This window comes from Pleurodeles waltl, chromosome 10, assembly GCF_031143425.1.
Source record: "Pleurodeles waltl isolate 20211129_DDA chromosome 10, aPleWal1.hap1.20221129, whole genome shotgun sequence".
Taxonomy (NCBI): domain Eukaryota; kingdom Metazoa; phylum Chordata; class Amphibia; order Caudata; family Salamandridae; genus Pleurodeles; species Pleurodeles waltl.
Window position 1 is genome coordinate 365,123,393 of NC_090449.1, and position 24,411 is coordinate 365,147,803.

The 24,411-nt window shown below is 41.1% G+C and overlaps 1 protein-coding gene across 29 annotated transcripts in view; it reads left to right on the top strand.

Moving 5' to 3' along the window:
- RBFOX1 (RNA binding fox-1 homolog 1) overlaps positions 1–24,411 on the top strand; it is a 788,453-nt gene that overhangs the window by 696,717 nt on the left and 67,325 nt on the right. For 15 of the 29 annotated variants that reach the window (XR_011199113.1, XR_011199112.1, XM_069210596.1 and 12 more), the window contains one exon: positions 2,456–2,508. The exons of the other annotated variants lie outside the window; for them this stretch is intronic. Coding sequence is in view for 13 of the 15 variants with exons in the window: in XM_069210596.1 (XP_069066697.1) it covers positions 2,456–2,508 (53 nt within the window). In the remaining 2 variants the exon portion in view is untranslated. The remainder of the gene's footprint in view (positions 1–2,455; positions 2,509–24,411) is intronic. 29 annotated transcript variants of the gene reach the window in all.

The window sequence follows — 24,411 nt, forward strand, 5'->3', positions numbered from 1 at the left end:
ATTGTATTCATGATAATTCCACCCCCATTCCTGACAAAACAATTATATGTTTGGTGAACTCGAAACATCTTGACACATTATAAAACAAAATGTCCAATCCTCGGTTTGTGATTTATAATCATTCGATCCTCTCTACAGTGCAAGGAATTGGCATTTTTGCATATTTTGGGATTCAAATTTTTGGCCCTGTTTTCCAAATCTTTTTTCTTACCACATAGAAATAGGCCACACCCATATGTCGATTATGATCTTGCCATTATTGTAACATTTGCATTAAAATAGTTTATTCGGTTAGTAAAATGAAATCTTTTGTACCAATAAGTCATCAATAAAATAAAATAAAAACTCATCTACACATACAATTAAAACTGGGTGCTTGGTGCAATATATAGAGAGTACAAATAAATAATCATAAAATCATAGCTACTTTAAAAGTTTCGACCATGTCTGTCAGGTAGTTAAAAATAGCATTTGAAAGGTGTGTAACTTTGCCAAAACTACCTGAAAATGATTAGTATATGAGTGTACTATACCCAGGTATAATTTTATGTGCAGAAATGTGCTTTTATTTTGTGATAGTAAAACAACAAAAGCAAAAGCCCTTCTCGCTTGACTAAAACACTGGCAGGTAGTTCTCACTCCGCAGAATAGTCGACAACATACTCCTTAGAGAATGTTGATTTTACCACCATATTAAAAGGGACATGGAGCGTTATCGATCTGTACAGTGTGAGACCAGAATGCACGGGCAGGGCAGAGTTGCATCTTATTACACCGGTGAGGGTCTTATTTAATGGCAAGTAGGAATTATGAAAAATTGTGCCACGGTCGTGGCACTGTCACGTTCCTGGTCAGACTCAGCCAGGCATACTCCTAAAACACAGTCTGATTGTATGTGTTGGTTCACAAACACTGCTAAGCTGTTGCTTCTCTCTCAGAAGCTTCTGTTGTGTGCATACACACCAGGCCTGGCCTGTTCATCTGTCACTCTGGCATTTCCATTGACGGTTGGAGCCGAGGAGCCTGGTTGGTGAGTAGTATGGGCTTACCTGCCCAGCATTTGCCCATGGCCCATTGTGGTCGCTGCCATCATAAATATGAGACTGGTTTGAATATTTTTTCCAGTGCTGATTTTCGATTTATGTCGGACCCTGATACATGCTGGCACTCTGACCACTACTGATTTGTTTGGTGGCAGTGCTCAAGTAGGATGTACTGCCTCCTGGTTCTCATTAGCTGCCATAAGAGATACCAGTAACACACGCATTTCTGGCAGTATCCCCATCCCTAAATCAGGTATGCTCGATAAATTGTGCTGATCTCAATACCACAACAGGACTACCACTAAGTCAATAGTTGCCTTAAAATCTCACACGTTGAAAAGGCCATTGATTTTCACCTGCATCTCCATCTTAAAACTATGCTTCTCTGAACTATTTGAGAATTCTTTTTATGCATTGTGGAATGGATTCAATAAGTATAGATTGGGTCGAACAAAACGGTGCTATATGTATTGCTTACTGAGCCGAAGAGGCAGGTGTGATTGATCAAGCACCACCAAACTCAGTAGATTTCATTTATATATATTAGACAGCTTCAAAAAATAATACTTTATCAAAACTTTTTTATTGCCTTAGTTCATATACAGTCTGTGCGCCATGTTTCATTTCATGCCATGTCAGTAGAATACAAACATGCTATAGTGGATCATAATATAGGAACTAGAAAACATTAATAAACAATTTCCAATAATTCAGTGATTTTCCTACACTTTATTATTCTTTTAATTAAACAGATGTATTAAGGAGCATAAACTGAAACTGATGTGTCTTGAAATCCATAACATCAAGTAAAGACACAGTATATAAATCCGGGTTTCCTATTTCCACATACCGAAACAAATTAAGCTGCATACCGCAAAAATACAGGCACACGTTTTGTTTTTAGCAGTATGTTTGTTTACATGGGGCCAAAGGGCAAGACCACACATAGAGAAACGCTGGTAGGAAATGGGGGCTCCACATTTTCTTTTGGATTTTCTCATCCAAATTGTGAGTACACTTGAAATCACAGTGTCCATAAAGAAAATATGCCAGATGAATGTTTTAGTACAAGTATGATGGTGACATGAGGCATATAACTTGAATCATTTAAACATGGATCTATGTGCTTCGCATGACTCCTTAGTAGCCACGAACCCCCTGCTTCTGATGCAGCCCTTGTTCATACTCCATATATGAATGTCAAGTTTTCTTTTCACTCAGACAGATCCCAGCATGTCTGCTTCATAGTTATCAGTCCTGCAATCCTCGATTGAGTTGAAAGTTGTTCCTGCTACATTCATTACAAAGTGAGCACCTCTCTTCCTACCTAACCCCATCTCCAGACATCAATTGGAAACTTAGCGCATTCCCCAGTCAGCAAGCAGTATTGTGAATTTTATCTTCTCTTGCAGAAATCAATTCGTCTTCGTTGCAGCAGATGAAATTTCTTGTAACACCTCCTCAGGTAAAAACCATTGGTACTTCTTCACGTATCCATCCTGGTCTCAATATCCTGTTTTGGTCTCAACACAAGCAGCAGTATAACAAAAATCACACTGTAACGAGGTCTGTTCTGCAAATTGCTGAGATGGCTTAACAACCTCTATTAGTCTCCTTCAGGCTTAAATATTGGAAAAAGTGCATTCGTTTGTAGTTTGTATTGTGTTATTTCCAGTTTCTAAATACCTTGATCCAGAAAGGTAAGGATGGTCTGGCAACCTAAGACATTTCTTTCAAATTAAGGGGCATATTTATATTTGTTTTGCGCTGAATTTGCTTAATTTCTTTGACGCAAATGCAGTGCAAAACTATCTCCATATTTATACTTTGGCGCTAGACCTGTTTAGCGCCAAATTTATGGAGTTGAAGTCATTTTTTGGATGTGGAAACCTACTTTGCATCAATGAGATGCAGAGTAGGCTTTCCCATGTAAAAAATGACTCTATGGCCTTAGCACCATATTTATCCCCCCGTGCTAAAGTCACGTACGGGAGGGAGAAGGGGTCACAAATGGTGCAAAGCTTGCTTTGCACAATTTTTTAACACCTGGCTCAGGGCAGGCATTAGGGGACCTGTAGACCTATTTCCATGGTGGAACACCATGGAATAAGCCCACAGGTGCCCTCCCAAGGCCCCATGAACACCACCACCCACACCAGAGCGACAGCGGAGGATGGAGTACCCCATCCCAGGTAAGGATAGGTAAGTACAGGTAAGAAATTTTTTTAAAGGTCCATTGGGGGCCCTGAAATGGCCCCACCTAGATGGCACTGGGTGCAATGGCCATGACCCTGGTCCCCTGTGCTGGCCATTGGGGTGGTGGGCATGAGTCCTGTCTTTTCTAAGACAGGAGTCATGTGGTATGGATGGTTTTGCATCTGAAAATGACTCTAGGCAGGTTAGAGTCATTTTTGTTTTTGCTTTACTCTAACCTGCCTAATGTAATTTTTGGGTGAAAAACCCCCTTCTTCCATACCTCCGCCCCACCCGTCTACGTCATTTCTTTTTACACTAGCCTACCCTTTGCACCCGCTTGCACCATTACATAAATATGGTGCCCGGCTGGTGCATAGGAATGGTGCAAGACAGTGCTAAACTTTTTGGTGCAAAACTTCATTAGTGCAGTTTTGCACCAAAAAGTATAAATCAGGGCCTTAGTATCATAATGCATACATGTTATTGTGTAAGTATAACCTACGCACAGCTTGTATCTATGCTAAATTAATTTATCAATAGTGTTTCCCCACAATGAAGTATCCTGGACACATTTAGCATGGACATTCTCTAGCAAGAACCAACACATATTCTCCTCATTTCTTCCAAATCTCAGAATAAGGCAAGGATTTAAATGACGTATGCATTTACTTGTGCTCGTGTTATCCAAAGATGTGAACCCCTAGAAACTGTTTAATAATCTCAAATTGCCTTTTGACTCATCACTTTGATATAAAAATGACAAAGCAATATATTACTAAGACCATACTCGTTTAGTGTAATTTAAATTGAAAAGAAAGTTTAACCAATATGCTTTCCATACCACAAAAACCGACACCATGCCAGTCTGAAGGTATATCAGTCTATGAATGAAGAGTCAAAAGCTATCAAAATATATACCTATCAATACTGCAGAATATTGTGAATTTGTTTAGCCATTTTTTGTTCTTGAAATTGTATGGGTGAACGTAGAACATAGCTAGCTGCAGTCATGTAACCCCAGTCTGCCATCCTGGTGGGTTAAGTTTTGTCTTGTTGACATACACTCATAGCAAGTCACCAGGTGTATTATGGTAATTGTTTGAATTTCAGAATCATCCAAAATAGGTTTGCCTCCAAAAACAAAGATTTAGCAGTTCTATAAAGTCATAATTCACCCAAGAACTAAACATGAGATAAATGTTACTTATTATGAATATTTTGAAATATCGAAAACCCCAAGCAGCATTGTACACCAATATTCAGCCTCTCTGTGTCAAGTGGCTCAACCTTATCCTAATCATGCAGCATAGGCTTACTTGAGTTTATGAAAAGGCCTACATATGCCCGTGGGACCAGCAAACAAAAAGATGTTGAGAGAGGTTGGAGCTAACAGAATTGTGCTAAATGCAGGGGCCTACTTATAAGGCCTAGCTCCCCCTTGCGCCACATTAGCGTTATTTTGTATGACGCTAATGTGGCCCAACGAGGCCAAAATCCTCGCGCCATATTTACAAAGTGGTGCTATGCATGCATTGCACCACTTTGTAAACCTTTGCGCCACAGTATGCCTGTGCCAGACATAATATATTCAAGGGGGCAGTCCCCATTAGAAGGTCCCAAAAAATGGTGCAGTGAAATGTATGAGATTTCAATGCACAATTTTTCCCATCATTTTTAGCGCCTAACCAAGGCAGGCGTTAAAGTGCAAAGAAATCTAACAGATTATGTCACTTTTAATGTCTGCTCAGAGCAGGCCTTAAAAGGGGGGTTCCATTATTTATAATGAGCCCCAATGTACTCTGCAGGAGTAGTGCCAATATTTTGGCGCTACTCCTGCAGAGTACATCGATAGCATCAATAAAAATGACACTATTGCCCCCTACCCTGTACCATAGTGCACTGTATCGTAGATAAGGCGCACGCATGGTGGCGGTAGGGGGGTGCTAGGGGGCGCAAAGAAAGTGGCGCTGCACTAGGTTCAGCGCAACTTTCCTTAAATATTCCGCGCAGTGTTTTCTTTTTCAGGCCAACTCCACAATATTGCTTATGCGATACAGATAGCATGGGCCACACTGTGCTGTCTGCATTGTAAGGTCTAACAAGCGGTGTTGTCACACTAACACAGGCACGAATCTTTCTGGCCTGTCAGTGTACACTTGAACACATGGTGATTACACTGACCTTGGTGACAGGTACTCCTCTGAGGGAGATTCTGAAAGGTGCAAAAATGCGAGGAAAAAGCTTAAACGCAACCTTTGCTCAATTCAATTCACCAAACAGTTTTGTTCTCATTTTTGCGTGAGCAGATTCAGATGATTCTTTATTATATATTTTTAGAAAACACAGTTTAACCAAGCTCTGCAGCGCTTTAAAACATGTGAGAACACTATGGGGGTCATTCTGACCCCGGCGGGCGGCGGGAGCCGCCCGCCTGGAGGGAACCGCCAGAATACCGCTGCGCGGTCAAAAGACCGCCGCGGGTATTCTGGGTTTCCCACTGGGCTGGCGGGCGACCGCCAAAAGGCCGCCCGCCAGCCCAGTGGGAAACACCCCTCCATGAGGATGCCGGCTCCGAATGGAGCCGGCGGAGTGGAGGATGTGCGGGTGCAGTCGCGAATTTCAGTGTCTGCTAAGCAGACACTGAAATTCAGGGTGGGGCCCCCAGGGGCCTCACGACACCCCATACCGCCATCCTGTTCCTGGCGGCCGAAGCCACCAGGAACAGGATGGCGGTATGGGGGTCAGAATCCCCATGGCGGCGCAGCATGGAGGATTCTACAGGGCAGCGGAAAACCGGCGGGAGACCGCCGGTTTTCCCATTCTGGCCGCGGCTGAACCGCAGCGGTCAGAATACCCTGGGGAGCACCGCCAGCCTGTCCTTGACCGTCGGGGTCGGAATGACCCCCTATATGATTTTCCATGGCCAGGAAAGTAGATTTAGATTTATTCAGTTGGAGTTATTTTTTTAGTTATTGTATACAATACACATCGATTAGCTGCTCATCGGTGATGCAGTTTCAGAGTTCCTATTTAAAAAGCAATTGAGTGTCACCCATTTTTAGTGACATTAGTGTGAATAAAATATAATGTGAATTGCAGAACAGGCATATATATTAACTTTGTGAAAGTAATGAACACGACTGGATTTTAGGTGCACTTTGCTTTATTTATACAACCTTTCACATTGTCCTACCAAAGAAAATGCACACACGTCTTTCAACTGTAAGATTAATACTACTGTCGACTTTGAGGTATAATTATGTCAATTTGTGTGCATTGACAAGGTTTTCAATTCTTAAAAAACAAACACATATACACAAGTATAAATTTAAAGAGAGCAGGAGGCACTTTAATATGCCTCTGCACAAGCTAATCACTATCCTGCCATGTTTGGCATGATGCCAGGCTCCTTATTCAAATCACAGCCAGGGGCGTAGCTTCAGGGGGGTGATTTGGGTGTTCCACCCCCCCAAAAATGTATTCTGTATCATATAGTTGGGCTCAGGTGCTTGCAGTCGGGTATGGTGAGGTGTCTGTCAGATTTCACCGTGGAGTTTTACATAAACACAGCCAAAAAAAGCACACACCCGCTCTCTTATCTCTGTTTGAATGCCTTAAAAGCAGTTGGTTATTTGAAAAATGCTGTGTTTTAAGTACTCCTAACAATATGAACTGCCCTTTAAGTCCACCTCACGCCCTGCTTCTCATATTATGTATTTTGACAAGATTTATTGTTGGGAAATCTGAAGTTTACATCCCCCAATCAGGGCCACCTTTAGGACTGTGAAACAGTTTACTGTGGCGTCCCCCACCCCATGACCTCGTCCTCGGTTTCACTCACTACGACCCAGCAAATGTTCCCCTGGTCTCTCCATCACTCCCCTTTCACATACATTCATGTGTTTTAAAGAACTTGTGAAGGCTGACTTTACTAATCCACTCAACTTAAAATATAGGGGCATATTTAAGAGCCCCTAGTGCCATTCTAACGCCACATTAGTGCCATTTTTTCACGCTAACGTGGCGTTAGAAGGGCAAAAATGCCATGCCATATTTACAAAGTGGCACAATGCAGGCATTGCGTCATTTTGTTTCCCTTTGCGCTATATTAAGCCTGCGCCAGGCATAATGTATGCAAAGGTGGCATTCCCCGTTATGGGGGGCCAAAAAAAGGTGCAAAAAAATCAGACAGATTCCTTCATGTCATGTTTATCTGGCACTTTTAACACCTGCTCAGAGCAGGCATTAAAAGGAGACTTCTGTTGGTTACAATGGGCCTCTGTGTGCTTTGCAGGATTAGCATCAACATTTTTTACACTAATCCTGCAAAGTGTCAGACTAGCGTAAAAAATTCTGCCACTAGTCCTCTAACTACCGCCATGTTGCGCAGTAGTGGTGGCGTTAGGGGGGATGCTAATGGGTGCAAGAAAAGTGGCGAAGCACTGTGTGCAGTGCCACTTTTTTCAAATTTGCCCCACAGGGCAGTGCTTAATTTGTAAATAAAAAGGTGCTGGTGCCCAAAGCCCTCCTCTTAAATACGCGGCTGCTGCAATTAAATGTGTGAACACGGAATACAGAGGCAGCGTAATACTGAAGCCATCTTAGGCCTCTTCAATCCATTTACAGGCACTCCCAGCCCCTTCAGCTCACTCTTGCAGAATTTTGCTTTTTCACATTGTGACACTTTTTTGTTTTTCTCTTCCTTCGACTTTCCCGTATGGGTCTTTTTCTCGCAGTAAATGCTTGAGGCAGAAAAATAAGTACCGGTCCTCAAAAATAAGTGCCAGTGCTTCGCACCAGAAACATCAAGCACAAATTAAGCACTGCCATAGGGGCATATTTAAGAGCCCCTAGTGCTATTCTAACACAACATTAGTGTCATTTTTTACACTAATGTGGCGTTAGAAGGCCAAAAACGCTGCACCATATTTACAAAGAGGCGCAATGCATGCATTGCACCACTTTCTAACCCTTTGCGCTACATTGTACCTGCGCTAGGCAAAATAAATGCAAAGGGGGCATCCCCCAGTTAGAGGGGCCAAAAAAATGACGCAAAGAAATCTATCAGGTTTCTTTTTGGCATTTTTTTCGTCACTTTTAACACCTGCTCAGAGCAGGCAATAAAAGGAGGCTTCCATTGGTTACAATGGGCCTCTGGGTGCTTTGCAAGATTAGCGTAAACATTTTTGATGCTAATCTGACAAAGCACCAGACTAGCGTAAAAAATTCTGACGCTAGTCCCCTAACTACTGCCATGGTGCACAGTATTTTAAATTTGATGCACGCATGGTGGCGTTAGGGGGCGCGCTAAGGAGTGCAAGAAAAGTGACGCTGCACTGTGTGCAGCGCCACTTTTTTAATTATGCCCCGAGGTTCTGTGTTTTGCTGCATACATATTAAACCTCTATGCCACTTTATGTTGAGTCAAAGCTGCCAACAGGCAAAACTCCCATCTCTCTCTTTAGCAGGAACATTAATCACAAGAGATATCTTGACATTTTAATTGTTTCTTTAAGGCTAAACGCACAAGGAACTTTTCAGCAGGTGCTTTTAAATTGCAAGTTTCGGACGTTATTGCTAAACACAGCGCCCCCTGGAGGTCAGCGCCCGGTGCGGTCGCACCTCTCGCACCGCCCAAAAGCTGGCCCTGCCCTCAATCTTACTTACCAAGCTATGCCTTGACCACAGTGGTGTACTTTTGATAAATATTGCAGTCTTTCAAGAGTACAGTCATAATCTATGGTGTTAGTGATTAAAAGCTGGGGACCATCACAATATCAGTCTGTTATGATCTTATGGAATTGCCCTGAGAAAACAAAACATGTTGAAAATGTGTAGCTGTTGAGTATGTAAATCTGAACATATATATACATGCTCAGAACATAATATGTTATTTATTACCATTGTTGGGTTGTTGAGTGTGGGGAGGAGCCACGACTCATGAGAGGTGAAGCCTAAAGTGAGTCAGGACTCCCTTGCCCTCCCTCAGCAATGTTAATAAATACACTTGTCACATCTGCATCCATTGTATATGCCATGATACGTTTTCATTTTTATTTGATTTAGTAAAAGACATTTACCCAAAACCAGGATGCACGCAATTAAATCTGTGCAGCAAGGTAAAATTACACTGACAAAATACTTTGATGACCAGGAGAGTTATGTTCATGTGTAAAGTAATTGGTACATAAAGTCTGTAAACCCTAAAAAGTGCTTTACTCATGACAATTTGAAGTGCTGTGGTATATTATTTTAAGTCCATACCCCCATAATTTTCTAAGGGAGGGTGCTGCAATGCCAAGTTGGAGTAATTTACTACTGTTTTGGCCTCCTTTATGGCCGGAGTAATTTTAGAAGTGCAGTTTGTGAAATAGGCTTACTCTTTTGTGGGTGGTTGCTCGTCCCTTCTGAGCCCTACCTAACCTCCTCCTCCCAAACCCTATTCCCTTTAGTCATAATTATTTTCAAATTTCCAGCCACTTCCATCTGTCTTGCTCACATTTACTACTAATACATATACTTATGTTTGCAGAGACTCTGCAGCTGGGGAAGAGATCTCCGCATAGAAAAAGATAGGCGAGATGGAACCTCTGCACATACATTTGTGAATAGCTTTTGTAGTACGTTAGATGTTCTATTGTAGTACTACTAAACATACTAGAACATGCAGTTTTTGTTAAGCCCCTAAAGATCATAATCTCTCCACTGTTTTCTACACACTCTGAGTCTCAGCATTATTTAAATCTGACTTATGTTAAACTCATTCTAAAATATTTATGCAACTTATTACTAACTCCTTTTCGTGTGTTTAATTTGACATTAGAGTCTACTTTTTTTCTGTCTGCATTCATACTACTACGAGACACCAGGATTTAAGTGATTTGCTGGAATGGTTATGGTGTGACCATGTATTATAAGGATGAACATAGCCACTGTCATACATTCCAAAGATATTGCAAGTTACCTTGAAATTCCTAGACCATATAACAGTACTTGGCCATCAGTCTCATTCCTCAATATGGTCATGGAACTCTATGGTGACTTGCAATATCCTTATAATATACAGTAGGGTATACTTTATTTCATATATATACTACAATTCAAATTCTCTGATCCAATACCTTGAAGCTTTACCAGTAACATTAGAAGAAAGTAGTGGAATACTTCTTGCTTTAATTGTCTTTCACCAATATATCTTTGTAGAGTCCCTTGTAATGATGATAATGCAGTTTCTTGCCCTCATCTGTTAATTATTGAGGCACCTTGTTGATGGAGGGACAAACATTTTGAAAATCCACAACTGCTCTCTATGGGACAGTGTCCTTTAACCTATGGCCACAAAGTGAAAAGTTGATCACAAACTGTCAGAATGAGGTAATTGCAATTACAATTAAAGGAGTTCACTCACATGCTCTATAACGTCTGTGTATTTTTAAATCCAATGACGCTATTTTTGTTTATGAATGTGTGGTAACGTAATTCTTATTTTTGTTGATCTTAAGTGAGAACCAGCACTAAATCTCATTAGAATCAAAGCACTGACTGTTCTGCAGCCTCTTCCACTCAAGCAAGCAGTGAGACCTAAATGCTTAATTTCATAATATTATTCTCAAGGGCATCAAAATAGCATCAGCGTTACAAAAAGCAATAGCTTTTGTTTGCTCTTTGATGAGTTTTGTTTATTTATGATCACATTTATGATCACCTTGTTATATGACTTATGAATTAGAAAAATGTACTTTTGAGACGTTATAACAAACTATGATTGTATCCACAACAGTTCTGCATGAACACTGATACCGGGCTTTAAAGATTGTCTTTACATGTAGTTTGCATGTTATATTTTGAAATCTTAACTTTCATAGACGACTAGTTGATCATCAGTATTTGAGAATGAGTAGAGCTGCCAATTTCTTTACTGTTGCTCTCTGAAATAAAACTATACATTTTCAAAACAATGGCCCTTTTACAAGAATCTTGATTTAGTTTGAGAATGAAAGAAAAACATACATATGGAATTGATGAAGCAGAGTTTTCAGATGTGTTCATATTTATGTTATATTATCAGATTATTGCTCCACTATCTAATAATGTTGTTGACCATGATGTAGATGTGAGCATTCAGCTGACATTTGGGTTTCATTCACATTTACAGTTGGTTGCATATAAGTAGCATGTAGCGATGTTGATCAATAACAGAAATGATATAACATTTCCAAAAAAGTCTTGATAAAAAATAAATATCCGACCACTGAAAAGGCAAATTATTCCTTTGATTGATTTGATTTATAACCAAATTATGTGCCAGATTTACTAAAAACGGGTGCAGCGAAAAAGTTTGCAGTGCTGCGCTGCGTCACTTTTGAAATGCAGGTATAATGCTGTATTTACTAAAATATGGTGCACCCCTGTGTTTCCTCCTGTGCTGGCACTAAATTTAGTTGCCAGCCCCAACACAGGCATACTTTCACCATAGTGCAAGGGTGTCTGTGTTTAGGGGATTGATTGTTTATGTGAAGGAAGGTGTCCCTTCCTGCACATAAACAATCTACAATTCGTGATTTGACAATTCTATGGGTTCTGCAGAATGCAGCACACATATAAGTTGCAAATCGTCATTTGTTAATGATTGCTTATTTGCAGGAAGGGACATCTTCCTGCACATAAACATGCATTTATGGTCTTTTGCTCTTTCTATGTGTGCTGCAGAGTGCAGCACACATGGCAAAAGCAAAAACGGGGAAGAATAAAAGTATTCCTCCTCATTGTGCCATGCTAATACCAACCATGTGATGGTGTTAGTTTTTGGCGCTGCTGCAGATTTATGCCTTCTTGTAAATCTGGTGTAGCGTCAAAAGCAATGGATGTTGTGGTGGAACGTTCATAGCAACACCCATTGCACGCCCCTCTGATGCAGAAAGGGCCCATATTTACAAGGTGGCATTAAGCCAAAAAAAGTGGAGCACTGCACAGTGTCACTGGGGCGTCACAAAAAGTGATGCTTCCATGGCTCTAGGGCCTTGTTAATCTGCCCTGAGTTTTTAAAGTAGAAATGCACTTGCACACCTTTCATTTTCTGCTAAGCAGATTTCCTATTAGAGAGGTAATACACAAAGATAGAATGAAACAGGATGGGAAGTAGAAGATAGGAATCAAATGTTAAGAAGGATGTGAATGTCAATTGAGCTGAATGTTTTCAGTCTCCCTCAGTACAAGACAAGGACTGAACAGGAGATAAGATTGAGTTGGCAACCTTTCTGGGGCACATGGAAAAGGGGTGGAAAGCAAGTAGATGACATTGTTCATAAGTAGATGACCACTTTGTATACCAGTAGAAGATATACATAGAGAGCAGACCAGGGGGCTAATACTTTACTCCTCACAATGCTGTGATGAGTTTAATAGCCCCTAAATATGAACCATTCAGGCACTTTAAGGGGTGCAAGGTAGTGCTGGAAATATTGGTTGCACATAGACATAGTTTGCCCACAAATGTGCATGACTTTTGACTACTTTGGGGTGCATTGATACTCAAATGAGCCATCTTCAGTGGGTCTATCCTAGAAGTAGGAAAGTTCTGCCCATTATTAACAACAGGAAAGGAGGTACCAGAAATGGAGGGAGGAATTCAGAAAGAGACAATGTTGGCTTGAGTCGCTCAATAACAGATAAAAGCTTATGAAGGGGTGAGGAAAGGAAAAGGTCAACTTCTCCTAGTGGATAACAGACAGCATGTATAAAACCAGAGACCTACAGACAGACAGGAGCAGAGGCTTGATTCATGGAATAATTGGACTGGAAAAAGCAGCAGTACATCACTACCAAAGACAGCATAGCAGAGCTGCCTGGGAAATATTGAACAGAGTTAAGCAAAATAGGAAATAGTGTTAATACTTCTATTTACTTTCAGAGCTCAACAAAAATAAAAGGAGGGCTAAAACAGAACTTGATTACCTTTGTCACTGATGGAAGACTAGATAACAAAATCTCTAAGCATTATGTTGGACAACCTTATTCACACTGAAATGAACACAGACAAACAGAATATAAAGTTAGTCTTGCTATGCATGAAACTGTAATCACTGTCCTCTAGCTTCTTCAGCCTGTATCATTACTCTACCGGAGGACAGTGGTCCAACAATGGGAATCAGATTTGTTGCTAATGACATCAACATGAACCCCTTGATCAAAAACAGAGTTATTTGTTTCTACTGTGGAATACTTAGTGAACTAAGTAATTTGCCAACAATTGAGAGAAATTTCCCAAATTATCTTTACTATACACAGACGATGTGGTCTTGTGCACCTTAACTATAGTAGTTATTCAGAGACTGATAAATTCTCTTAATTTGCACACTACAAAAAATTACTTGAGTATAAATCAGAATAAAACTAAGGTGATGCTGATTAGCAGGGCACGCAGGAAAAACAGCACTTGATACCTTGGAGCCAGCAAAAGAATACACGTACCTTGGGGTGTAGCTAGATAACTAGGGGCTGGCTAAGCAACAACTCTGAGCCATCACAACAAAGAGCAACGCCTTGATTGCTGCCTTTACTACCATACGCAAGAATTGGAAGGGCCTAACGCTTGAGCCTCTTTTAATAGTCATGGCAGCAAAACGTTTGCCAACCCTAGCCTCTGGTAGTGAGGCCCTGTGTGGTCGTGGCTCAGCACTTTTAGACAAACTACAAACAAACATGTATTGTTATTCACTGAATCTACCCCCAAGTTCCCCCCAAGCCAAATTTGGCTAGAACTTGGTCTTATGAGGCAAACCATCAGGTGACTGAGGGCTACCATAAAGTGCTGCTTCAAACTAAAATATGCAGAGCCCAACTCATTAAATTCTTTGCTGCATCAGCAATTGACAGCTCGAGTGGCAGAAGGTCTGACAACAGCCTTGCAGACTATCTGAACCATGCCTTGTCTTACAGTGCCTTTAGAAAAGTAGTAAATTCAGCAATGGGTAAAATCAACCTACTTGAATACACAGTTGAGCACACAAAAGGAAGCCATGTCTGGATTGTCATAAATGGTGACTCAAAAGTAAAGCAAATGCCACACTTATCTCACACTTACCCATTCCACCTGGAGCTCAAATTGATGCGGTGTCACCTGGGCTGCCCTCCAACTCTTGATCACATAATTTACATTTGCCCACAAATGGGGGAGGAGAGGAAGAGTCTCCTCAAACCTCTGCTAAATGATAAAGGGACCCATACATGCAGGCAGGCCGTCATCTCTTGTCTAGTGTCCGATGACCCTACCCTGAACTGTCGCTCCATGAAATTTCTAAACATATTTGAACAAAAATCTACTTTTAATTAGCAACTGATCGCTTAACGTGTAGCTGGTCTTTGCATTAATCATACTCCCTTTGTGGACCAGTTATAATACTGGGTCAGGCTGCTGCCCATAGTGGAATTATCATCACTATAACCTAGGGGCTATCCTGGCCTGTCAGGGACCTGTCTACGTAACGCACACGACACACAAGCACATTTAAGGCACTTTAATCTTCTTTAAACACATTGCTCATGGTGGCCCAGTCAGAACTTCAAGGTAGGTCGCTAGCCAGAGTGGAAACAACAACCATAAAAAAAATAAGCTGTCTTGGATCGTCATGGGTCCTGACAAAGGTTAAACAGCACACAGTGCACTTCAACGTTATTAATTGGCATGTCTGATTTGTACTTCATGACTCCTTTACTTGTCTATTAAACCTTTTAGCTTTTTGTAATCACAGTTTTCTCTGTTGTCCGATTTTAATTAATCAAAACAAACACAGTTACTTACTTACCTAAATAATGTAGAGAACAATGACCCAAATGATTAATGAATAAGTGGTTGCCAAAATATTTGGACATCACCAAAGATTACAACATTCTCTTTTGTAGAGCAGTGTTTCCACTTTAGGAGTCATCATATTTCAACATCCATATGAGGAACCAACACAATACTCTCCATATCTGTTAATGAAGGTTTGAAAAATTGCAGGAAGCAATGAAGAAAAAGCACAACCTTTTGTTCACTGACACAAAATTTAAATTTTTCTTAGTTGGCCCCACAAAACTAAAGGGAAGTGATTTTTTAATGGAGTTGAAATGGTGTTTACTAAGAAAGGATTTGGAGTTGGATTGTTCTATGCACCAATACTTATGTTGATCTGGAATGACAGGGAGTATTGGTTTTAGAATGACAAGAGAGGCAATGAGCTTCTGGCCACAATTCCAATGAATGATGGTTGAAGTATGACCAACAACCACGTCGCACAAATGGTTACATCCTAATGTTGCTCCCAAATGAGCTGCTGTGAATATTCATCACATTAATGATCAAAAGTGGTGTGGTTGGTGGAGTGGTGCCGTCATCTTAGCATTCAATATTAGTCAAATGGTTTTAGAAAGTGGACACCTAGATCATCAGTAGATACCGAAGTATACCTCTGAAATTGCAAAACAGAAACCAAGGGCTAATGTTATAGTTAGATAATGAGGGCATCAAACTCTTTCATGAGAAGTGAAACTATTATAATGAACCACTCATTTCTGATGAAGGTTCTTAATCACATCACATTATACTTGATATTTATGTTGCTAATATGTACCAAAATATATTTAAAATTGTATATAATACTTGTTTATAAAACTGTACTGTGTACTAATGTCCTTTATTTAAAAAGAAGCATATTTTACCATTGTTTTATATTAAATGATTGGGTAAAAGCTCTCATGCATACTATGTTCAATGCACAAACTGACTGAAATCCCACTAGAGCAGGAGGGCTGGAATGCATAATTTGTAATGGTGCTTTTGAAGGCTATTCAGATTGAGCAAGTGCCACTGATTCAATTGGACTATTTGTTAATTCTGCTGTGCCATAGAATTAGGTCACATACGTACTAGGTCCTACAGCCTTTCTCATTAATTGTGGATTTTGAAAGCACTACTGTTGGTTTATGATAACTATGTGGATATATATAATTCATCCCCAAAAGTAGAGTGATTTGAATTAAAATGATAACATATTATGGAATATAGATGATTACTGAAACATTTAGTAGAAATGTGTTTTGTGATGAAATGATAGCATTATGAACATGCTTACATTTCCATGCACCACTATATTTGATATTGTTTCTGTTCTAATGTGTGTAAATGTATACTGCATCACTTTTTTCATTAATCAAATATAGATTTAAGCTAATGTTATGAAGTTGTTGATTTGAACAGTGGGACATTAACTGATTTAAAATAAATAATCAAGAATTACTTCTTCATCACATTGATAAGATGAATAATAGACAAGTTAGGATGAAATAAATATAGGAAAATGAACACAATGCCAAAATAGCATAGGTAAATATTGGAGCTCACATAAAAGTCGTGATTCTGGAAACAGAGTTCGGCTCTTCGTGTCACAAATTATATTTTTTTCAAAGTTTGGCATAATTTATTGAAATACATTTGGATACATTGTTTGATGGAACAATTGTATGTTTTCACAATTGAAACAATTACTTTAATTGTTTGCTCTGAGGCATAAGGTATAGTGAGCAGTGGGAATTATAAACACCAGGAATGGGAATAGAATTAATAAAATTGTCTATTCTTCATCTACCCTTTGTTTGTGCAAATCAGGGGTGTCCCACATTAATCCACACATATGAACAATGCCCTTTTAAGGATATCCTCACAAGATAAGCAAACAATTTAATTTGGAGTAATTTACATAATCATTTCGTAGGATGAAGCTGTGACATTGCTCTCACCCTCATGGGTAGACATCTATCCCTCTGTTGTAACAAATTATGCCAGCTACTGACCTGTTCATTGGTATTTACTGGGTTTTTCAACACATTTCTCTAAATTTGATTTATGAGATAACACAACAGTATAAAGGCATCACTTGATTACTTCTCCTCACTTTGTAATTTATTTCCATGAAATCATGGTTTAAAATATGTTACAAAGTGTGTAAACAGAAATTATGAATAGACTGATTATCAACAAAGAGAGGAGCTTTCAAATGGTAGGTAGAACATCTGGCATTACGTTTGTGATCTAGAATGCATTCATATCAAGTATGCAATATTTTTCATACAGTTCAATTGTGCCATACGTGATTCTTAAAGGAACTAGCTAAATTATTATGTTTTTCATACCACTATAGAAAGCATGCCGTTTCATCTCCTAGTGATTTTCTTTAGTAGAAACTTTGGGCTTAATTCAAAATAAAAGTAGTAAACCTCAATTCACAGTTGGGACGGGGCAAGCCAAGATGTCCGACTAGACACTTGTTTCAGCACTCCCTGAAATATAGCTGTATGTACCTGGCAAAATTGAGACTTCAATTTGAAGGGAAAACTCTCCTCTTTTTTTCTGTGGAGGACACCAGTGCTTGGCTAGACTCAAAAGGAGGCAGCTCAACACAAGAACCATCACAGGCAGGTGTATCCCGTCGGGCTGCAAAGGACCGGTCAGAACAACCTCAGTGACGCCGGAGTCATTAAAGAAGTGCCAACGGAGATGGAAAATTGAGAACATTGTGGTTTGCCGTGATGGTACTGTGCAGACCGAGATGGTAGTGGCTGACAAAGCGGATGCCCCTCAGGACTTGCAAGATGGCCAGACACTTGAGAATAATGACTCTGCCCAGACCAAGGCTCTGACGGCCAGGGGACATGATGTAATTTGAGGGAGGATGGAGTTATACCTCTGTATCCATGTGCTCCTATCCTGCCCCCTGGGGTGGGGCCTGATTCATCCTCATTGGAGGCAAGAAATGATCAGGAAATTCAAGTGATTTATCGTGAGTCGTCATTTGGACCAACCTTTTGATAGGGATGCCACAATTTAGAGGTTGGTGACCCGGGAGAGGGGCTAGAGTGCTTACACTTCACACCTCTCTTGGATACTCAGCCTCTTGCGGAGCACAAATTGCACTTAGTGAGGGGGTGGATGTGTTGTGATTTATTGTTTTTTATGACATGTATGGGACGAGATTTGTTGACTCCCATCTTTGTCTTTGTTCCGACTGGGTGGGTGGATGACAGTGCCCAAGGAAAGGGGAAAGTTGTGTGAGTTTTGATGAAGTGTTGTTTGAGGACCTGGTACTGCTATAATGTGTCTGAGACTCCTGGAATTTGTTGGTAGAGCCTGTGTGCTGGACACTTGGCTATGTACAATTATGGGGGCCTAAGTGTAATAGTACATACATGGGCAAAGAATGGCTGCTAAAAAAGGTGATTACTTGGAATGTCCGTGGGCTTGCTCAGTTTGAGAAAGCTAGAAGGGTGTAGAACACTTATCTGGGAGGCCCCGAGCCTACTGTTTAAACATTTAAACCACCTGGTGGACCCAGAGAGGAGATGTCTAATTTTGCACTGAACCCTCAATGGTTGAGAATTGTTTTTCATTAATATCTATGCTCCCAATAACAATTGCCTGAATCCCTTTCCCAAAGTCATGACAAGGGTGGCACCCTATGCGTGCGCAGCCGTCCTCCTTGCAAGGGACTGTAATTGTGTCTAAAGCGGGGAACTCGGCCAGGAACCCCCACCTAAACACCAAGCCTAAACGCACAGCGACCCTCCGGAGCATGTTGGAAGACTTGGCCTTGTGTGATTTTTGGCATGAGAAACACCCTGCACAAAAAACGTTTTCATGCTATACCCTGGGAAGACATAATTCTAGGCACCTAGACTATTGTTTTGTTTCTACCGATCTTGCCCCTGGGGTACAAGATATCACTTTTTTACCCAGGTATCTTTCGGACCACTCCCGGTCTTGGTGTGCTTTGGAAGAGCCTGAGTCACCCAGCGATATCTCTGTAGTGCCTCAGGGCTGTGGTCCTGAAAGATCCCCCCTTAGCACAGACAGTCCAGGATGGGCTGACACATTACATTGCAGACAACTGGGACTCAGCCACCAGCAGAGGTCTTGATTGGGAGGCCATGAAGGTTGTTCTACGTGAGGTCTGCATCACCACTTCCTATGGGGTTCGATGCCAATTAGAAGTGGCATTCAAGCTGTCAAAAAGAAACTAGGCCACTGAGAGACAGCACCCCCTTTTGACCCCCATGTACTGGCAGCCTGGCATGCAAAGCGTACTGAACTACTGGAGGATTGGCACTGGCTCGTGAAGCATCATCATACAGCATATAGACAACATCTACATGCGGAGGGTGATAGAACATGTGTATTGATGGCCCAACTGGTCTGATGTGAGCCCCTCATTTGCCACTGTGCTGCCATTGTGCATGACCACAAGTTCTCTGGTAAACACTCAGAGGGCAATCAACCAGTGTTTTACTCTCATCTCCGCAAGATATGAAAATCCTTAGTAGTGCCCTAGCTGCTCGTCTGATCCTCCGGATGTCTATTACAGTACACCTGGACCAATCAGAGTTTACCCCAAGATGAAACACCTTGCACAATTAAGGACTATGATAAAAATGCCATAGGGCTCCTAGATATCGAGCAAGCATTTGATTCCCTGAACTGGAAATATCTCTGATGTCTAAACCGAGAGATTGTTCGGGCCTCAGATTCATCTGGTGGGTCCGTCTGCTTTATTCATACTGCATTGAGGTACTCAGTAGCATTGCCCTATTTGGACTCTCCTGTTGCAATAGCCATGGAGCCCTAGTGGAGACCTCGCGACAGGCACTGGACCCATGGGACATTACACTCAGTGAGAAGATCCATGTAGTCTTCCTTTATGCAGATGGTGTTTGAGTGTACTTCCAATGCCCCACATACTCTATGTCTATCCTACTTAACACCAGGCGAGAATTTGGTGAGACTGTGAGCCTAAACAGGTCTAAATTATTTCCTCTGGGCAGACTGGCAGAGATGCCTGTTGGAGATTTGCCCAAAGCGGGGTTCCCTTGGGAGCTGCGGGAGATCTGTTACCTTGGAATCCAGCTGACACCTACAGCCTGACTTACCTTGAGAGGAAAATCAGTTGATTTGTGGAGGAAGTACGGAATTTAATTCATTTCTGGAGGAAGTTGCCACTATCCCTAGTGGACAAGATCGCTATAGCTAAAATTATAATCTTTCCTTGTTGTCTCTATGCTCTACAGAGCACATTGTATGAGATCCCACAGCACTACTTCCGGACTCTTGATGATCTGATAGTGGACCTGCTTTGGGGGCCCCAGGTTAAATGCACTGGACCATCCACTTTATGGAGACCATGGAAGCAGTGGGGGGACTTCAGGTTCCCCACTTGGAACTTTACTATATGGCGGCCAGGCTTGATCCAGAGGATAATTGAGAGATAAGGCTACTGCCGGGGCATACACAAGGAAGAATCACTGCTGGTACTGCTGATGGTGGGACAGAAGGGTTCCCCGCCATCCCCCACATTCGTTCGGTGGCAGGGGTATGGGAAGACTGGTCCAACGAGTTATCCAGCATGCTCCATATGCCCTGAAAATGACTCTGGGTGACATAAACTTTCTTGAAAATTGCAGATTTCATGTTGGTACACCAGGTGAAGGATGGTGGGTGCAAAACCATGGGGGACCTTTATACAGAGTAGCACCTTAATACAAGGGAGAGCCTGTGACCTCATTCACCTCATTTAACTAAACCAGCATGACAAAGGCAAAGCCATAGCCATAGTTGGCTTAATCCCTGGTATATGAGAGAATGCAAAGAGGGTACAAAAACATTACTTGAAGCTTTAAAGTCAAAAAATCCAGTAGCCTTTCGAGAGGTGAGGGTTAGTTAGTAAAAGGTCCTGGTTAATTGAGAGAAAAATTAGGAAGAATAGAACTGAGCTGATCTTCTCCATGTGGCTAAATACAAAGATAAAGTAACATTTTGGAGGATAGCTGCCCACAGAAGCAATGAGGGAGTATTTAGCACTGAGCATAATTTAGATCCCAGTACATGGATTCGTCACTTCACGGATCTCTATTCTGAACCACAGGGCACATTTTTAACACCGGCACTGCCCCAGGAGTCAGTTAACCCAGGTTATAGCAACTGAATCCTGCTTTAGCCTGGAAGAGACAATGGCGGCCATTGGGGCTATAAAACAGGGTAAAGCACTGGGCCTGGACAAGATTACGGTGGACCTATTCAAACACAGCACTGATGTATGGCCCCATACATGAATCTAATTAGCAATGCAGTAGCACTAGGGGACCCCATTCTTGAAATGTGGAAAGGGACGGAAATCATCTTGATTTATTTAAAAGGTTCGAGGCAGGAACCTGGAAACTACAGGCCGATTAGCTTGATAGATGTGTTGCAAAAAAAAATATGCCAGGCAATAATTAAGCAAAATAACTGACTGTATGGAGGAAAGTAGCATTTTAACACAGTATCAAGCAGGCTTTAGGCTGTGAACCAGTACAATCAGCCAGGTTTTCAGGCTTCTTTGTACCACGTGGAAATATACCAAACAAAAGGGAAGTCACCTATCTAGTGCGTTTATAGGTTTACATGCTGCCTTTGATTTGATCCCAGAGGCCCTCTATGGGTCTCATTGAGAAAACAGGGCATCCCAGAGAACCTCCTACCCAGGAAGTTAGGTTGCATGAGGGGAACTATGCAAAGGTTCTGTGGGGCCGGAATGGCGAACTAACAGAAGCTATCCCTATTAATAGGGAAGTGAGGCAGGGGTGCATACTTGCACCAACCCTATTCTCACTCTAAATAAACAATGTAGTCAACCATCTCAAGCAGTGTGCCCATTCTCCCCAAAAGTGTGGGGACTTCGTCCCCGCACTTCTCTTTGTAGATGATAGTATTTTGATGTCCAGTCCCCAAATGCTTGCAAAGTTTATTAGAAAGCTTCAATGCATATTGCATGCTAAAGCGGTTAGAAATTAACATAAAAAAGACAAAAAAATACCTGGCTGTCAGACCCCAAAGATCATATAAGATAAATGTTATTCTCCAAAGGGCAAAAACTTGAATGTGTGGCCAATTTTAATTATCTAGGTGTGACACTGGATTCCAAGCTATCATGGCCTCCCCAAGTGGATAAAGTAAAGATTTCACTTTTCCATAACTTGTTGGTGATAAGTAATAAACATCAAAATTGGAGGGTAAAAGCAGTGTCCTTTGCTCTTGAGGTTTATAAATATAAGGCCCAAGCTGCAGCCTTATATGGGGCAGAGCTTTGGGGAATAATTAACACAAAACAATTAGCACTGCGAGAAAATATGTTTATGAGAGTCATATTAGGACTGCCTGTTTCAACACCACTGATCCCAATGTACCATGATCTGAACTTAAAACAAATTGAGCATTTAGCAGCCTTGAGGAAAATGCTTTATTGGATCAGACTATGGACAGCACAAGATCTGTGCCATTACAGGGAAGCTCTAACCTAGTTGTTGGACCTTGATAAACATGTAACTTTTCCCTGGTTTCACCAGGTGTGATTTGTTAAACTGGACTAAATTTCTTCTGGAGCGACTGGACTACTGGACTACTTTTTAAACAATCTCCATCAAAATTCTAGATTAGGAAGGCTAACTTCTCAATTTCAAATGTCAAACTGAATACTAGTTTTGATGAGCTGTTAAATACAAGCCAAGTTGTGCAAATACAGTTTACATTAAGTTTCAGTACGAAATCCTTCAAGTGAGGGCATACACTACAAAACAGGATCAGTAAAATAATAATTGAGACGGTTTGAATCAGGAAATACCGGAACGCCCTAAGAATTTTAAGGTTTGACATTACTCCTTACATAGTGTTTGGAATAAACCAGTTTTTATTAGTAGTTGCATATGTTTGAGATATGGGGGTTTTGGGATTCTAGAGTACTACAAGTATTGATTGTATTAGCTTAGGCTCCTTGATCTTCCCTAGTGTATTCTGGAGGAGCTCTAAGTATGTTTCTGCAATATAAGTTGAGTTACTAATTTAAACTTGGGAGGAGGCTAAAATAGCTATTGTTTTTCTGAGCAATATAGCATTCTCCAATTAGCCTTGACTGAAACCTAATTTATTTTTATGTGAATGGTAATCTTGAGATGTTAATAAAATGTTTGGCTGTGACTTTTTTCTTGGGTGCTAGTTCAATTATCCTCAGAAATGTAATGTAATGTAGCATGATTATTTGTTTTAGTTGACTTGTTTTAAGTATTCCTTATGTAATCTCAGAAACTGAATTTTAAATTGGATATAGTATTGTTGTGTCCAATACTATATTGACTAGTATGTCATGTTTTTGTATTAAAGTTTGTTTTATGGATCTCTGTATCTGAGTAAACAGTTTTAAAGAAAGTTCTAACACTCATTTCAAGCTCCTGCAATATATCACCTTATACATCAGACGTATCTCAACCCATGCATTCTATCCCAACCAGCCTGCCATCTGTCCCCACTTTGGAGCCCAAACGGTGGATTTCCTGCATATGGTTTGGGCCTGTCGTCTTATTGAGATGCTGTTTTGCAAAGTATTAACAGGGCATCAGGGTGGGAGGTAGAATTAAATATAGACCAGTGTTTTTGGGTCTGCTCCTGTCGCCTGCTAAGAAACACTTGAGTTGGAAATTAGTCCTTCTCAGACTAGTCCTACCAGAAAGACAGATCGCCATTGCGTGGCTTCGACCAATACCCCCTACCCATACGGCATGGTTGAAAGACGTGGTTGAATGGGCAAGTGTGAAGGAGCTACGTATGTGTTTTGTTCGCAGTGATGAGCATCTGGAAGATGACCTGCAATATTGGTCAGCTATGATCTCAAACCTGCAGGACACTCGAGACCCTCCTGCCTCTAGTTTGGAAGATGAATGATAGGGTGAGACCTTGAGGTGGATGTCTGAAATTGAGCACACACTCTTAGGGTATCTGGGTTAGCTGAGTAGAAATTGTATGCTGTGTCCATTGAATCTCCAGGACAGGTTCAATAGTCATGACCAATATACAAGCAGACCAAGGAGGGCTGGGGGGAAGGTTTATATATGTTGCACTGCGGTTTGGTTAATAGTATCAATGCGGACATAGACTGTTACTTCTGGCATCGGAGTGAATGTATAATGATCTTTCGTGCTGTATCTTTTCTGTGCATCCTTTGGGAGGTTTTGTGACACCACCCTGGACTAACCCTGGGTGTCTGGACTATTTTATTGTTGGGATGTTTGATCCTACTCCTTGAAAAGTTGTACACTGGAATATGTCTCTTGCGAGATG